General features: G+C 41.0%; 1 protein-coding gene across 4 annotated transcripts in view; it reads right to left on the reverse strand.

Moving 5' to 3' along the window:
• LOC126184628 (SCY1-like protein 2) overlaps positions 1–18,030 on the reverse strand; it is a 179,263-nt gene that overhangs the window by 45,357 nt on the left and 115,876 nt on the right. For all 4 annotated transcript variants that reach the window (XM_049927100.1, XM_049927097.1, XM_049927099.1 and 1 more), the window contains 3 exons: positions 17,339–17,498; positions 11,767–12,003; positions 5,032–5,164 (listed from right to left, as the gene is read on the reverse strand). In XM_049927100.1, coding sequence (XP_049783057.1) covers positions 5,032–5,164; positions 11,767–12,003; positions 17,339–17,498 — 530 coding nt within the window. The remainder of the gene's footprint in view (positions 1–5,031; positions 5,165–11,766; positions 12,004–17,338; positions 17,499–18,030) is intronic.

Below are 18,030 nucleotides of genomic sequence, written 5' to 3' on the forward strand. Positions count from 1 at the left end.
AATGAAGGTGCACATTTTAAGGGCATTAAGTGAATATAGAAACATGAAAAAAATTTGATTTGAAACTTTTCTAATTTAAACTATCTTTATTAGGAATATTTTTCAAAAGATTGGTAATTAAGAAGTTACATTTGCAATGAAAACTGGATTTTTGTGTTCAGTATATAATTAGAAATAAAGTGTACACATAATAAAAATTACAATTAGATGTGTGTTAATTAGCACATATTTGATGAATTTTATATTTAAATGATATAAGTATTCCAAATCAATTGGGGATGGGGGGAAAGGGGGGGGGGAGGAATTTAATGACTGAAATAAGACTCAAACCAGCGATTATGTATTGAGTACTACAGATTTTTCCCCTATCGTCATGTATTTTGCGCTGCATGCAAATGCTCGCAGAGTATGCAGGTTTGTTTAAAAATTTGCATCAGCTGGGAACAGAACCAAGGCCACCCACATGGCAAATAAGCACTCTACTACAGATCCATGTCACCTGTCGCAAAATCTATCTTCCTTTAGGGTTTTAAAGGTGCTCAGAAACCTTAAAAGTTGATTACCTTGAGAATTTTTGAGAGTTGCGTACCACTGCTTTGAGAAACAGATATTCGAGTTCAGAATGTAGTGTACCAGTAAAAATAAACTGCTATGAGAATCCGATCGCCATGTGGTCTCCTTATATGACACTGCAACAACTACTTCATAAAACTATAAAGTGGAAGCAAGCCCAAAGGGGAGATTGAATTGGGTGCAAATAATGATGTGTGTGTCTAGTGGAGGATAAGCATTAACAGCTGTGTCAGACTGCTAGATGAACATTTTAATCGATCTTTTTGTAGAAGAACTGAAAATGTGTTAAGTTAAAAAACTGTCAAAAATTAATGAAAAATGCAGAATGGAAATTTCATTCTGGGTCAATGTGTTGTTTCTTCTAGATATTTCACTACAAAAATAATAATAAACCTTTTAAAGCTAATGCTTGAGGCAGAATCAATTTTATATGTGGTGTCTCTTCTTTCTGAGATGTCTGACAATAAGACACCATTTTGATACTGCAGCTACTGTGATCCAAGATACAAAGGAATTAATGACATTAGCTGCCTGTGGGCACTGATTTATATCAATGGAGTAACTTGAAACTTTGTGCCAGACTGGGATTCAAACTCCGGTCTCCTGCTTACTAGGCAGATGTGCTGACCACTATGCCACCCAGACACAGTGGTGACCACAACCGCACGGACTGCCGTGGCATATCTCCTGTCAGACCCAAATTCTCAACTTACACCACATACTACTGATGTAGTGCCCTGCTAATTAGATCCAGGGTCCGGCACCCAAACGCTTGTTGCTGGTCTTCGCTTTTCTGCCACTTGCACTTCCATCGCTACCTGGGCCGTAGCTGTCTGGTCCTTTACCATCGGCATCCCCAGTGCATTTGCCCGAGTGGCCAGCACCTTCACCACTGGTACATTTCCATCACATCAAAGACTCTGGTGTCGAGACACTGCCAGTGCCCTTATCGCCGGTCCTTGCCTATTGTACTTTGCGGGAAAGGGGGGGAGGCACCGTATGTCTCTGTGGATGCGCCACTTCCACCCCTACTCACCACTTTTGTCCCAGGATCCCCTTCCAATGCCGCCACCACCTGCAGCACCCGCCACAGAGGCCACAGGTGCCTCATCAGCTGCCCTGATGCTCACATTAGAGGAGTATTCTTTCCCCTAGAGGAGAAGGATGCTATAACCCTGTATGCGACACCTGGATACACACTGCAGCTCCAAGCCGATGGTGCCCTATACTTTAAATAGTCCGACAATGGCAACTGCACAGGCGGGCCACCAGGTGCCGCCTGTGGTAGGTCATGTGCATATGGCATGACATCCGCCACATCGCCTACTTGAGCCCTCCACTATGTGAAGACAGGGCAGCCGGCACTCCCCCTCAGATTGAGTTTTAATGCTCACTGTACTATTTCTATGTTTATTGTTCACTTTTTATGTTGATAAATAAACTTTCATTCAACTGCAGAAAACCGCACCTTGAAGGTCGGCAGCACAAGTGTTCCATTTTTCGCAGCTAAAATTTTTCACCCAAGCAAAAGCTAGAGAGATATCAAGGATTATGAACTGAACCACAACGCAAAAGAAAAAGGACCCAAAGCTGTATTTCTTCTATCATATCATTGGCCGTATAAACTTACTGAGCTGAACTGAGCTCTCATTAAATATTGTTAGCAAAAAGGATCACAACAGTCGAGCTTACAAACAAACCTCTTGAGCATTATGCTAATGAAGCTTGGGTGAAATGTGTAGTATATGTGGAAGAGATGTGTGAAAGGAACTATGTCAAGTAATGTGTAAGGAAGTCAGCTGCAGAATCAGTTTAGTACAGTCCATTAAAAAGGAACTGGCAGTGAACGTTGATCAGAAACACAAATTATGGTATGTATAAAACCATGAGCAAGATACACCTGGTTTTCAGGCACATGTAGATGATGCATTACTGGATGTCTTTTTTCACCACAGGGTTCACTGCAATAACTTATCTATCATTTATCAGTGATGGCACAGTAGATAAGTGTAGACATACATGCCAGATATGTCTGCCTGGAGGCAGAAAGACAATCAGCAGTCACTTAGCACAGTTTGGAGAAAAGAAACAGAAGAACATATTGTATGGTCAGAAGGCTGGTAAAGTATATCATAGAATACAGTAAAGCATATTGAATGTTCACTTGTTGTAGACTAGTGAAAATGTAAATGAGATGGGGGCAGTGCAAGAGAAAGTTTGCCACATGATGCACCAGACAGAAGTGTCATTCTGCTGATTCTGTCTGTTGCACTTTCAGGTGTGCACTGGACATTTCGAGTTGATTTCTGTGTATGGTGTACATGTGCCTGTGTTCCCATTATAGTGTCCAAAATGGATGACATAAAGGAAACTCAACCACAGTACGAGAGGACAATCAAAAAGATTCCATTCGAAGGCTGTACAGTTCAGAATTGGTATACTGATCAGGCAAAATCACTGGGAGTGTTGAGGCAACTATTGCATCAACACATATACTGAAGATACCTGTTTAGTAAAATACCATGTCCTGCTGTGTGAAGAAGTCCATTACAGCCTGCTCCACATCTTCGTTCGACAGGAATCTTTGAGCCTTCAAGGCGTCAACCAACCAATTCCATTGGCATTGTCATACACAGCGACTGTAGTTAATTTCAAAAAAGGAAAAGCAATTCAGCAATCAGTTGCGTGTCCAATCTGTATTTTTCTTGCAGGTATAGATTTCAGCTATTTAATAGCTATCTTCAGTGCATTTAAGCTGAGTCATGTAGACTCGGCAAACTTTTGACAATAAATTATTATATGACCTTAGGATGTACATTGCTGGATTCTAACTCACCCATTGTTGCACCATTCCACAATGGTGGATTTTTGACAGACACACTGCCCCGTACACATTCTTCATTCTCAGATGGATGTCTACTTGTGTTTGTCCTTCAGCAGCCAAGGAAAGACTAACAGAATGTTGCTTTGTCAGGTAGAGTGAATAATGAGGGGAGATAGAAGGGGTCGTAGTTGTGGAGGTTGTTTTGGAAAAGGGTGGCTGATGGCTGGGAGTGATAGATTGCTAGTGTGTGGAATAGAAATACAACACCAGCAAATTTGCTCTGATGCAGACGGGGAGCCGTGTGTAACGCACAACAGTGTTTAAGAGTGGATTGGGTGGGGAGGTAGAAAAGAGGAAAAGGAAAATTGCAGAGAGGAGGGTTTGACTGCAGGATGTTTGATGTGGGTATTATGGAGGTAGGAATGGAGGGGGATGTGATAAAGACTAGCAGAGGTTGAGGCCAGAAGGAAAATGGCATCAAAGGATGTGTTGTAAGGGCAGTTCCTCTCTATGTGTTTCAGAGAAGCGGTTTTTTTTTTTTTTTTTTTTTTTTGGGTGGGGGGGGGGGGGGGGGGAGATGCAGATGGCAAAGGTTGTAAATGAGGTATTTAAGTTTAGCATGTCGAGTTTAACACTGGGTTTCATCAATTCAGAAAAGTATCCCTATCCCTAGCTAAAACCCAATTATGTGTTGTTTTTCTTAAATGCTGACCAGCCCATGATATCTGTCACCACCCTGACAGCTTAACCACAAAAATTCCCCTCTTTCCTTTCACAAGACCCTCATATCTTCAGATTCTGCTAATTCCTATCCCTCACTAATTTAAAAGTAGAAAAACAAATCTCCATGGGAAAGGTATCCCAGGAATACCTCTGTTCCCTCTACGAGATGCTGTTACTGTTCAGCCTTAACTACCCTACATAAAGCTCCTGGGTTTCCAGCTGAGTGAGCATGTTAAAATGGTTTGAAGTTGTGATGAGTGTCACTGCCACCATATTCTGGCAAAGTATCAAGGTAACATCGTGGTTATCCTTACATCAGCAACATTGCAGGCCTCCGTCTCCCCTTGACTCAGGATGGGTGGGAATGGGGAGAGGTGCCACACTTGAGTCACAGAGTAGCCCCACACACTCCATCACGCATGCTGTACGGATATGTTTCGCTGGTATTGCTCACAGTGCATTGTGGCCAGTAATCCAACAACATCAATTCAAAGCAAACATATTTCTTTTCTCCAAGCTGTGCTAAGTGACTGCTGATTGTCTCTCTGCATCCAGGCAGACATATCTAGCATGTATGTCTACACTTATCTACTGCACCATGACTGATAAATGATAGATAAGTAACTGCAGTGAACCCTGTGGGGAAAAAAAGACATCCAGTAATGCAACATCATCTACATGTGCCTGAAAACCAGGTGTATGTTGTTCATGGTTTTATACATACCTTAATTTGTGTTTCTGATCAACAATCATTGTAATGTCCAGACAGGATAGTGCACATTTTTATTTTCAGTTTACCTTTGAAGCTATGGACTGATTAATCCCATACCAAGTATAATAATTATATGATCAATAAAATAAATACATTTATGGAGAAAGAAAAGACAGATAATGTAACTTAGGTAACTTACCCAATATTCCCATTAATACTGCTGGATCACGTGAGGGGATAGTCGGCAAGAATGGCAGAACTTCATCCAGAACAAGCCATTTATCTAAATGCTCCAACAATTTCCCTATACATATCAGACAATTTACTCTCACCTGCAGGCAAAACAACAAGAAAATGGAGTGAAACATATTGATATTAGAACAACTGAAAAGTGAATTTCCCACAATCTCACATTTCTAACAGGTATTTCACACACTATTGTTCTAAAAACTGAATGTTTTAAACTTTTTATGAAGTTTAGTTAAGACATCAATTTTTGCTCAAGACAATCATATTTCCATAATTATATGTTTGAAAGCAAACAAAAAAGTGAGCTCCAGCCACAAGATGACTGCCTAAATGCAATGGATTGGAATTAAAATGTGAACAATCACTAAATACACACCAAACTAGCTTTCCTTCAACAGTTAATAAAAAAAAAAAGTAAAAAGACGAGTGGTAAAAAATAAATTACAAATTACCTTGTGTTAGGGGGTTAGCACATGCTAGGGACAACAGTTGCCGCAGTACCAACAGAGAAAAATAAGAAAGATTTAGGCAGGAGTGAGGAAGGAGAGGGGGATGGGGAACATATTGCAATAGGAGAACACACCGGCAATGAGAGGAGGACACAGAATGCCAAAAATAAATAAATCCACAAGGGCTTAGTATCATGGGATTTATCAGGAATTGTGTTTAAATCTCCAATGAAACTTTTTCAGTTACATGACCTTGTTGTTATATTCTACAGTCCAATTTTTTGCCCACGTGGGTATTCACTACAAACCCATGCTGTGTTCGTCATCTTGTTGTTGTTGTTTCTGTTGCTGCTGCTATTGTTACCTTCTTCTTCAGTCCAAAGACTGGTTTGATACAGCTTTCAGTCAAGTCTTATTGCTTAATTTCATCCTGATCACAGATTCGGTTTATCAAGAATGTCATTGAACTCCATTTCTGATATGACTGCTGAAGTGGAGAGGTAAGAACTATGATAGTTTGTATCTTAATTTCTATTGGCTGGTATCAGCAAATGAGAGCAAGCCAGTATAGTAATACAGTATTTTGTTCTCCAGTGCTCAATGGTAGCCATAACAACACTGTGTTGCCCGACTTCAGCACTTTGTTTATTGCTACAGTTTATGGGGCAGCCTACCAAATGATGTCAGCCAAGAGGCTGGATAATGCTCACAGCCAACATGATGAAAGCCTGAATCCATTGTTCCAATTCATATCGGGACACTGCTCCAAAATTTCAATCACTCTCATATTTTTCTCTAGGAGGTAACTTGTGGTCTAGCTTGTACAAGAGGTTCCCCATAACTGTATAGTTGCATTCAACATCACAATGAGTGTGGCAAAACTAAACAAATCAAGGAAGCTCACATACTACTTAGATGACCATTTGCCTTTCAGAGAAAGATATGCGATATGACTGAAGCTGTAAAGCAACTTGCCAACACTAACTGTCACAAATACAGGCTTCCCATCTTGGTTATCAGCAGTATCACACTGACGGGTTTCAGCAGGCTGTCCCATAATACTTGGCAGTAAACATAGTGGATAAATAAATAAATAAATAAAAGCGGAGGTAACCTCCCATGCCTGCAAAGCAGCCCCAGCAGGACCAAAACAATGAAAGATTCCTATAAATGTATACAGTACACTCTGATTGCTAAAATTTAAAACCTGATTCACCACCTAGGATTTCAGGGAGTGACCATGCCCTCCAGAGGTGGGGCACTCCAATAGAATGTGGACGACTGTCAGGTGAGTGCCACAACTACCGCAGAGTGGGGCAGCTTGTCGTAGGATGTGTCCACGGGTCAGCAAAGGCAGAGGCCTGGAGATTTACGGCATGACAGTCCAATGGAAGACCAACAGACAGTCACAGAATTTTTTATAGTCTATAATCCATTCTCTGTTCCTCGCCACTAAGAGACAGTGATACACTGTCATTCAGAAGTTGTATCTTGATATCTTTATTTCCAGAGTGTCCTTCATGGTAGCCTCTTTGGCAAGGCGATCCACAAGTTCATTCACCAGAATCGCAAGATGGCTGGAGGATCAGTAGAATACTAATGTCTTGTCATTGTTATAGAAGTCTAATAGGAATTTTGTACAAGTTACCAATGGATGCTGGGAATTACAATGAATTATAGCCTGTAGATGGCTCATGGAATTACTACAGAATTGACTTGTGTGTTGGTGCATATCTAGTGAAGGGCACACGACTGCCACGAATTTCACTGTAAAGACACTGCACCCATTACCCAAGGAGTGCTGATTGCTACTCCTTGTGCATGTAAAGACATAGGTCTGTCTCGTCTCTAGTTCACGAGCCACCCTTATAATTGATATCTTCCTTAGGGCACTCACTGATTACAGAGAGGAACACTTGACGAAAAAACTTTCGTCAAGAGAAAAACAGAAGTGAATTTTTGGGTAAGGCATGCCCAAGGGACTGTTCGTGAATGTGGTGTAGTGAGAGGATAGAGAGGGGGTCAGAACAGACAGACTGATGGTAACTGGCGCAATACTAGAATTCCTGACAGAGGCTCTTTTCTGGAAGTCTTACTTCTGTATCAGGAAACACAGAAGACTGATTGATGGGAAGAAAGAGAGCTAAAAAACAACCTCGGAGAAAGGTCCACAAAATATGCCACAGAGACAGTGGAGGTCCCTAACCGAAGATTTAATGTCCTTCACCATACTGCTACAACAGATAAAAAGTAAAACAACACTGTCGACAGCCCACACATCATTTGCTAAAACGGTTGATAACTCATATGGCAAATATAAATGAGAACGTAGGTCAGAAAATGGCAAACTGACAAAGGTTGATGACAATGAGCACAAAGTGGTGGGGAATCCCCACATAGCAAATGGTGATGGTTAAAATGTCAGTGCCCAATACGCAACCTAGCTAAAATGATCAGGATGAGAGGGCCAAGAGAAGGTCAGCCAAGCCACTGGGAGAGGTTTACCTCCCCAGAGCTTGCAGCTGTGAAGAGAAGACCAGTGGTGATGCCAAAGTGACACCACCTACCGACACGCGGCAACACAGATATCATCTGAAGGCATGGAAGAGCTAGCACGCCAAGGTAGAAAGAATGCAGCCTTGGAAGCAGTATTGCAGCCTCATTTCCCATCGGACTGATGTGAACAGGAATCCCCATGAACATCACAGTGGATCCCTCAACAGCAAGCAAATGAAAGCTTACTTGGACACATTGCAGTAAGGGATGGACTGCGTACAGCACACTGAGGCTCTGAAGGGCACAGAGAGAATCTGAGCACATGACAATTAAAAAGCCTGTGTTGCTGGATGTATTGGATGGCCTGACACAGGATGAAGAGGTCTGGTGTAAATACTGAGCAATGTTCCAGAAGCAGATACCAAAAATGGTCAGTGAAAATGATGAAGGCACACCCGACACCATGGTAGGTCTTAGAGCCATCAGCGTACATGAAGATGCTGTCACTAAGTTGCGTGCGAAGGTCGAGAAACTTACTGTGATAGATCAAACTCAGAGCAGTTTCCTTAGCAAGGGAATGAAGTCTAATACAAACACAGGCCACCACATGAAGCCATGGCAATGAAGGGTTCACACCCATCGCGAACATCACAGGCAGCATGAAGTTAAGCTGCAGCAGCAATAGTCAAAAGTGAACACTTGGAGGTTACAGATAAGAAGGTGCACCCCAAACTGGCAATCAAGGGAGTCATTGAAAAAGGGGGCATAGGCTGTGTGGCCAGGCATGGAAGACAAATGGCATGTGTATCCACAGAGGACATCATGCCAGTATGACAGTGGTAGTTCAGCAGCTTCTGCACTGGGCTAGTTTTAGGTACCAGTGGCCAAATATATTCCATGATGGTGCATTATTTTAAGAATGCGTAACATGGACAGACATGCACATTAAGAAATGCAACATCCATACACTGGTTTCAAACGGACATGGGATCGGTATAAATGGAGCAAGGTGGTCCAATCCACTTCCCAAGAAGTGCTACTTACGACACATAGGACACTGAGGGACCAAGTACAGCATATGGCCACATAAGACATGTGAGAGGACCAAGAAAGTTTCTTATCATCATGAGCCCCTGGAATTCCATAGTTTTAACAAACAGAAGAGCAACAGAATCAAGATGTAAAGATGGCGGAAGAAACCCACTGTGCTGCCAGAAATGCATACAAATGGTTTGGTCAGTGGAAAAGCGAAAGCCATTGTCGGTGTTTCACGAGCAAAGCTGATCAACACATTACTGAAGACTCCTCTCTCAGAGAAGAGTCCATGGAGAACTGCAATAGGTTGCAAGTATAGTTGGTCATATATCAGCTGGACCAACTCCTCAGTGGGGTGTGTTAAGACAGATGCAGCTGAGTTGATTGAGAAGTTCAGCAAATAGGGAACATCTCAGACAGGTTCTCGAAGAGCCCGAAAGGGGGTGGTGGGCATTACAGTCACCAAGCAGCAAACAGGGATGATACAGCTGACTAATAAGCTGGTGTAAATCTGCACTGGTGGCAGCAAATGATGAAGGAATGTAGAGGTTACAGAGAGAAAAGATGAAATGGCTGGGTGTTCAATGAGATGGTTTAGCTATGGACATCATCCCAAACGAGCAGCATGACTCCGCTATGAGATGGAATGCCACCTGCAGGGATAAGGCCAAAGCAGACTGGGAGGAAACGTGAGAGGTCAAAAAGGTTGTGAGGACACAATTTCGTTTCTTGGAGGCTGAAAACAAATGGACACTGCGATTCCAATAGCAGTCGTAATTCCACCTTGTTGGATCTAATACCATGAACATTCCATTGGAAAAAAGAGTCATAATGGGGAATGGGGAGAAGGAAACGAACAAAGGGCAGTCACCTAGTTGACTGCTGTGTGCCAGCCTTTGAAGACTCACTGCTACAGGGTGCAGAGACAGGAGGATCCTGTTCCTTGAAATCTATGGAGGTGTCGACATTCCCCATGGGCCAGACTGCTGACACTAGGGCGGAAAAACAGTAGACGGTACGCACTGGCGAAACAGAGATCAGACTAGTGACAGTTATCACATGGCGACACCTTCGAATTGGATCTCTGAATTGGGAAAGGAGAAGACTGTCTGCCTTTGTTTGATTTCTTAGAGCCTTAATTGTCAGCAGATGAAGGCTCAGACGTTTGCTGGCTGTAGGGACATACAAATTGTTCGCAGGAGTGTTCCTTTTGTTCTTTCTGGTCTGCTGGTTGTGAAGCTTGTGATTTCACTGCTGGGGGCGAAGAATTGGTGGCTTGTTGCACAGCTGTAAGAGAAGGAGACAGGGATGCTACTGCGATACTGGGGAATTTCACAGCTGCAGTACTGAATTGGAGGTCGCAAATCTGTGTGGCCATGTCCTCTGTGGCGGAAGGCATAGCAAGAAGAGTGCCGGATGGTAAAATGCAAGGCTTTCGACTACCTAACAACTTGTCTTGACAGGGTAGGGTACTTTTCCTTCACCCAGATTCTCCTGAACGGCCCTCTCATCAACATATATGGAACAATCCTGGGAGGAGGTGGCATGGTCATCATCACAATTGGTACAGCAGGATGAAGGAGGCGGGGAATCGCCCTCACGAGCATATCTACCACAAGTAACACACTTGGTTGCGTTTTAACAGGACATACGAGTGTCGTCGTAACATCGACACTGGTAGCAACACATCAGGTTTGGAATCTACGGTCCAAAGGTGATAACTTCACAGCCTGCCTTAATCTTCAATGGAAGCACTACTACATCAAATGTGAGAAAAAAAGAGCATGTAGGCAGTAAGTTTGCATCAAACTTTTCATTACCCAACAGACTGCAGTGACGCCCTGATCAGAGAGATAATGTTGCTTCCCCATAGGATGCTTATGTACACATAGAAGTCACAACACTACAAAATTTTAGTGAAATATGAGAATACCTGCAGAGAATTGACACTTGGTGCATGAATTGTGGATTGGCAGATGACTCTCAACCATAAACAAATGTAATGCATTGTACATAAATAGGCCGAAAGACCCATCACTGAATAACACAATTGCAGAAGCAGTCAAATCCATAAAATATCTGGAAATATGAGTACGGAGCGATTTAAAGTGCAATGGCCACATAAAATCATCCACTGAAAGAATCTTCAGGAAGTATAGTCGGCCTGCAAAGAAGGCAGCTTACAAAATCCTGGTTCATCCAACAGTTAAATATTGCCTGTTGATCTGGGATTGATACACAAAATGGAGAAGATCCAAGGAAGAGAACGTGTTTCATCACTGATTCATTCAGTAAGTGCCAAACTGCTGACAAAATTCCAGTGGCAGACATTAGAAGACATACAGTGTGCTGTACTGTTAAAATTTTGTTAGCACCTTTTGTTGAAGAGTCAACCAATACATTTCTTCCTCTGACCTCTATCTCACAAACAGATCATGAAGGTAAAATCATAGAGCTCTGAGCTCACGCTGAAGTTTACCAATAGCAGTTCTTTCCACAGAACATTTGCAACTGGACTATGAAGTTGGGGAAGTGACAGTGATACACACCTAAGGTGGCGTGTGGAGAATATATCTACACATCATCTACATTACCACATAAATGTGTGTGTGTGTGTGGGGGGGGGGGGGCATTCGGCACACCAATAATATCAAGGATAGCCTAGTCATAATGTTTTTCCATTTTAGAAGGGGAAAAAAACATACCGATACATGTTGAGTCCACGTGCACAGTCTCTTTATCCTGGGCAGCAAAGCATTTTTCATGGCAGGATAATCAATCAGTCCAGCAAATGTTGGTAACACTGAAAGACATAATTCTTGTATTTGTTGAACATTTGATTCTAATGCTCTATATATCATAGGCAGCACATCGTTTTTAATTTCTTCCGATGGCGTGAGGTAAAGAAGCAATTCCATTTTCTGCATAAAAATTAACAGGACCTGGAACAAAGTAAATATGCAATTTTATACTACGCAAACTAGTATCTAAATTTAAATATACAACATAACATCCCACCAGCATACACTGCTTTTACATCTACTACTTGGATTTTTTTTCCACTCCCAGCATAGCTAGAATTACTGATTTTAATTTTCAAGCTAGTTAAAGCTGTACACATTACAGAAGTAATTTCTCAGTAATTAAAATATCTATTAATGTAGACCACTAGTCACAAGGCCTTGGAAGGTACAATGGTACCGACCAGCCGCCGCATCATCCTCAGCCCACAGGCATCACTGGATGCAGATATCGAGGGGCATGGGGTCAGCACACCACTCTCCCGGCCCAGACAGTTAAACAACTTGACTTTGTCAAACAGAACACTAGTAATACTATATCTGAACATTACAGGTTTGATCTTCCGTCTCATCCACATTAACTTACATTTTCCCACATTTAGGGCTTGCTGCCATACATCACACAGTTGGAAATTTTGTCTAGGTCACCTTGTATCTGCCTACACTCACTCTACTTTGACACCTTACCATGCAGCACAGCATCATCAGCAAACGACAACAGATTGCTGGGCACCCTGTCCACCAAATCATTTGTGTATAAAGTTAACAACAGCAGTCCTGCCACACTTCCCTAGGGTGCCTGACGATACCCTTGTCTCACCATCAAGGACAATGAATTTTTTTCTATTAAGAAGTCTCTGAACCACTCAAATATCTGTGAACTTACTCCATATGCTCATACCTTCATTAACAGCCTGCAATGGGGCACCGTGTCAAATGCTTTCCAGAAATCTGGAAATATGGAATCTGCCTGTTGCCCTTCATCCATAGTTCTCACTACATCATGTGAGAAATGGGCACGCTGAGTTTCATTGAGCAATGCTTTCTAAAACAATGCTGACTCATACACATAAGCTTCTCAGTCTCAAGTTTATTATATTCGAACTGAGAATATGTTCAAGGATTCTGCAGCAAACAGAAGTTAGTGATATTTATCTGTAATTTTGTGGGTCCATTCTTTTACCTTTTTTATATATTGGAGTCACCTGTGCTTTTTTCCATTTGCTTGGGACTTTGCGCTAGGCGAAAGACTCATGATAGATGCGAGCTTGGTAAGTGGCTAATGCCATAGAGTACTCTTTGTAAAACTGAACTGGGACCTCATCTGGACCTGATGATTTATTTGTTTTTAAACCCTTCCATTGTTTCTCTATGCCAGGTATGCTTGTTACTATGTCGTCTATACGGAAGTCTGTCCAATGGTCATATGATGGAATGTTTGTATGATTCTCCTGTATGTGCATAAAATCTGCCTCGATCACTTGAGGTGCAGGCAACATCGGGCAGACATAGTGGGAACGATCAAAATGTTGGTGGCCTTATGGTGGTTGAAATAGTAAGTGCAAACATCCTGTATTGGACCATATACAAATGATAATACCAATAAACTTTTTAACTCAACTCAATTAAATTATTAATAGTGTTCATACCATTCTCCATTTAGATCTCCAAACGGCCTATAACTAAGTACAAGAGCTAGTGGAAAGAACAATGGAATCTCAATTAATTAGTAGTGAAGTTAATTTTATTTAAAGTCCAATTAGCCACAAAAGACCAGCTGAGATTCACTGTTACAAGATGACACACAGGGAGCCCTTACGTAACAAATTAACACACACTGCAGGAACAATTCACATAAAATTAAAGCAAGCCTAAAACACAAAAGCCCAGACAAGAAGTACTACCAACATGTTGTGTATTTGGTAAAACCTGTATTCACTGAGCCGAAAATTCAAATATGATGGCTGACACCAATTACTCTGGCAGAAATTGTACACATGCACTTCTGACAATCGCCTGTTAACTGTCAGGAGTGCATGTGTAATTTATCTAAGCTTTTTAAGAGTTTGTCAAAATCTGATTACGTTGTATTTAACATGTTGCCATTTCTACATCTGATACATGAAAGTGTCTTCTATCAGAAATACGCATTTTTAAACAAACAGATGTTATCAATTTGTCTTCATGTAGATGATGGTTGAAACAACAACAATGTTTATCTATAAATATCTCAGGACTGTTGCCAGTTATCTACATAAATTCTTAATTTTTTATAAGAAGAGTTTGATATATTTAATGAAATATTTAAAACTTAAGACTACTTTACAGTAGCTGTTTATCTATAAAGTTTGGTAAAATTAAGTTCCCCTGAGTTAATAATGTATCTGGTCCTGCTCTGAACGTTACTAACAAGGAAAGCTATTTCTGTTTTATTCATGAACAGTTCTTTCACTAGGCAAATTCACAGAGAACTGTTTTAATCCCTACAATAGTAACCGTGTCTGGATGGCATGATGAAAGACTTTTCGAATCTTAGTGAAAATCGGTGACGCTGCTTTCATCTAATAGATAGCTGCTGCTGTAAGCTCACATGCTGTATGAAGAACTTTATGAACATTAACTTACAATTACAAATCCCTTGCCACATGGATCATCGTGTAATACCACAGGCATCCCAGAGGTATTGTTAAGTCAATCGATATAATCTCAAGTATGTTGTTTGAGGTCACTAGGCATGGCATGAAGTGATATGTCTACTGGCGACAAGTCATGTGATTAAACAACAGTGACAGATTTAAGGACTGCCACAAACAGCCTCAGGCTAATTTTTCTCAGATTGTTGATGTATACTTCATGCCCTCTGGTGGACTTATTTACGACAACCTTGCCGTACTTAGCTATTTTCTGGACATTTGGTTGGCTTTCATTATTCCCTACCATTGAAATTTGGTTTGTACACCAACATGTTGATTTCCCTAATGTGGTGCTGTCACCATTCTGCATTCTACTGCATTTTCTGCCTTCCGTGAATGCACAGACAGCGCTGCATGCAGCTGAGAGGAGTTGATATTCAACTGCTTCACTAATTTTTGAGTTGTGAAGTACGATCAGGATAATGAGGATCTGTGAATGAGGGTGCTGACAGCAAGGCAATCAGTGCACTTTTGTGAATAATATGCAGATGAGCATGTTGAAAATCTAATAAAAAGTAACAAATTGGAAAATCAAGTAGCATTCATACAAAAGGATTGAAGAGACAACCCTGATATGGTGGGCATCGGTAAAGCCCTCAATAAAATTCAGACAAAACATAACAGAATAACTAGATAAAAACAATGATAAATACCAGTACATACAGGGTTAAATGGGGACAGGTGACTGTGGCTGGATAACTACTCAGAAATAATGGGTGTCATCTACATGAAGACAAATTGATAACATCTGTTTGTTTAAAAATGCGTATTTCTGATAGAAGACACTTTCATGTATCAGATGTAGAAATGGCAACATGTTAAATACAACATAATCAGATTTTGACACTCTATGACACCTTAAAATTTCACACCCAATATTTTGGAAAGAGTTCCAGGCACCACGCAAAATCTTAAAACATGAGCCACACTCGCTCAGTAACAGTTAAAACAGAAGGCAGGTCTTGTGGGAGACTCAGATCAGCCTTCAGGTCATCATATGAAACACACTCAACACAATATGTTGTATCTACAGGCTGTGTCCCACACCTGTGATACACCGATAGTTCCTCGTGGCATAAGAGAAAGCCATGTGTCATGGGCAATGTCACTTTCTAAGCCATGTAAGGGCTACTTCTTCAGCTTCTTGTGGTCAGAAAGAGATACACCACATGGTTGCACTTAAGATTTTACAAAAGAACCACTACAAAAATATAGATGGAGATCAGCAGTATACATGCTAAAGCATTCAATAGTAATTTACGTGAAACTGGTAAGAAAATTGCAGGGCAAACGAAAATTGAATTAAACAGATTGTCAAAGTCTTTGATAGTAACAGATATGAAAATATATAATTATATCTAAAAACAAAGATGATATGACTTACCAAATGAAAGTGCTGGCAGGTCGACAGACACACAAACGAACACAAACATACACACAAAATTCAAGCTTTCGCAACAAACTGTTGCCTCATCAGGAAAGAGGGAAGGAGAGGGAAAGACGAAAGGATGTGGGTTTTAAGGGAGAGGGTAAGGAGTCATTCCAGTCCCGGGAGCGGAAAGACTTACCTTAGGGGGAAAAAAGGACGGGTACACACTCGCACACACACACATATCCATCCACACATATACAGACACAAGCAGACATATTTAAAGACTTATTTAATTATTTTTATTTATATAATTATTAACACAAAACAAGAAGAGACTGACAACTGCAGCAGTCAAATTAAAATAGTGATAAAGGAGATATCATTTCAGATCAGTGGATGCTTGTTTCTCACACTTCTGCAACCCTTTTATTTATTGCCAACAACTTCTAATTTTAATCTCTTCTATCTCCAGTTTTTCTTTGCTTGCTTAAATTCTCAAAGGCAGCCTCGTGCTTTATGTCAGTACTGGCTAGTATATTCCAAACTAATTTACTTTACTGCAATAATAAATGGCAGTTGCACCATAAGAGCAGTGTTAACACCTCATCAAAATTCTGTGCTGGATAACAATCACAGATTCACTATATTACTCTCTCTCTCTAAATGTGGATTCGACAGGAAAATCTTTTTTAACATTCTTTTGCTCATTGTTGGCTACATTCATAAGGAGTAACCTAGCATGCAAATAGAAAGGAAGTAGCAAAGTAAGTACACAGAGCACACTGATATATTTAGTGGAAGTGTTTCATTCTAAAGTTAAGGTCTTCAGATAGCACAAGTGCAGATCACTGAGGAGTTATCCAGCTACTCAAGATGACAATTTTAGCAATACCTCTATCTTACCTGCATGATCCAATAGATCACTATATGACAGTTACATTTTGCAGATTATTAATCCATAAAGTCTGTAGCACAAACAACCAGTTATTCACTATCGACTCTCAACAGTCATGCCCTAGCAACAGGTATTTTCATCTGAAAACTGAGGGGTGCAGCAAAAAGAAGAAAATTCCTTCTCTTAGCACTGCCTATTATCATAAAGATGAAAATGTTCTCACAAAATGAGACAGGAAACAAGTATGTTAAATTTTGAAGAAAATTGAATAAATTGCTGTTTAAAATTAATTTTATTGGGTCACTATCAACTATTAAAAACAGATGAAGATCCACTAAAAAAGTGCAACAAATTCTTTCTTTTACTGTAATACATTCAGTCACCTTCAAACGACAGCCGATGGTAGATTTATTTGTATTCACACCATCACAGATCTGTCCATGAATACCATCTCTTTATAAAATAATATCAGAAAGGATTAATCAGACATTAAAAGAAAACCATGTGCAAGCTTACCTGGATAGGTTCCTGGATTTTCATGACAGGTTTCAAATGAGGTAACACAAAAGTTATATATTCTTCCTTGGTACACCGGTCTGTGATCAGTAACACATTTGGTAACACAAAAGGCACCATGGGTGGATTGACAAATTCTTTGATCAAGCATGGTAGTATCCTGAAATATAGTAAGTTAATAATTATAGCCGTTTCTGTCTGTTTACCATCACATGGGGGGGGGGGGGGGAGAGAGGGGGAGAGAGAGGGGGGGAGAGAGAGGGAGGGGAAGGGGGAGAAAAATGGTTCAAATGGCTCTGAGCACTATGGGACTCAACTGCTGTGGTCCTAAGTCCCCTAGAACTTAGAACTACTTAAACCTAACTAACCTAAGGACAGCACACAACACCCAGCCATCACGAGGCAGAGAAAATCCCTGACCCCGCCGGGAATCGAACCCGGGAACCCGAGGGTGGGGGGGGGGGGTGGGGGGAAGAGAGAGAGAGAGAGAGAGAGAGAGAGAGAGAGAGAGAGAGAGAGAGAGAGAGAGAGAGAGAACTGTTGTTGAAGTAAGGAAAGAAAGAAAGAGTGTCATTAAATCCTAATTATACGAAATAAGTGCACACAGGTGCAGATGCTAGAAACCATTGATGACATTGCTAATTATGATTAAAAACAATTTCCAACAATTCCACACTGTGCACTGCACAGTG

The sequence above is a fragment of the Schistocerca cancellata genome, chromosome 4 (assembly GCF_023864275.1).
Source record: "Schistocerca cancellata isolate TAMUIC-IGC-003103 chromosome 4, iqSchCanc2.1, whole genome shotgun sequence".
Taxonomy (NCBI): Eukaryota; Metazoa; Arthropoda; class Insecta; order Orthoptera; family Acrididae; genus Schistocerca; species Schistocerca cancellata.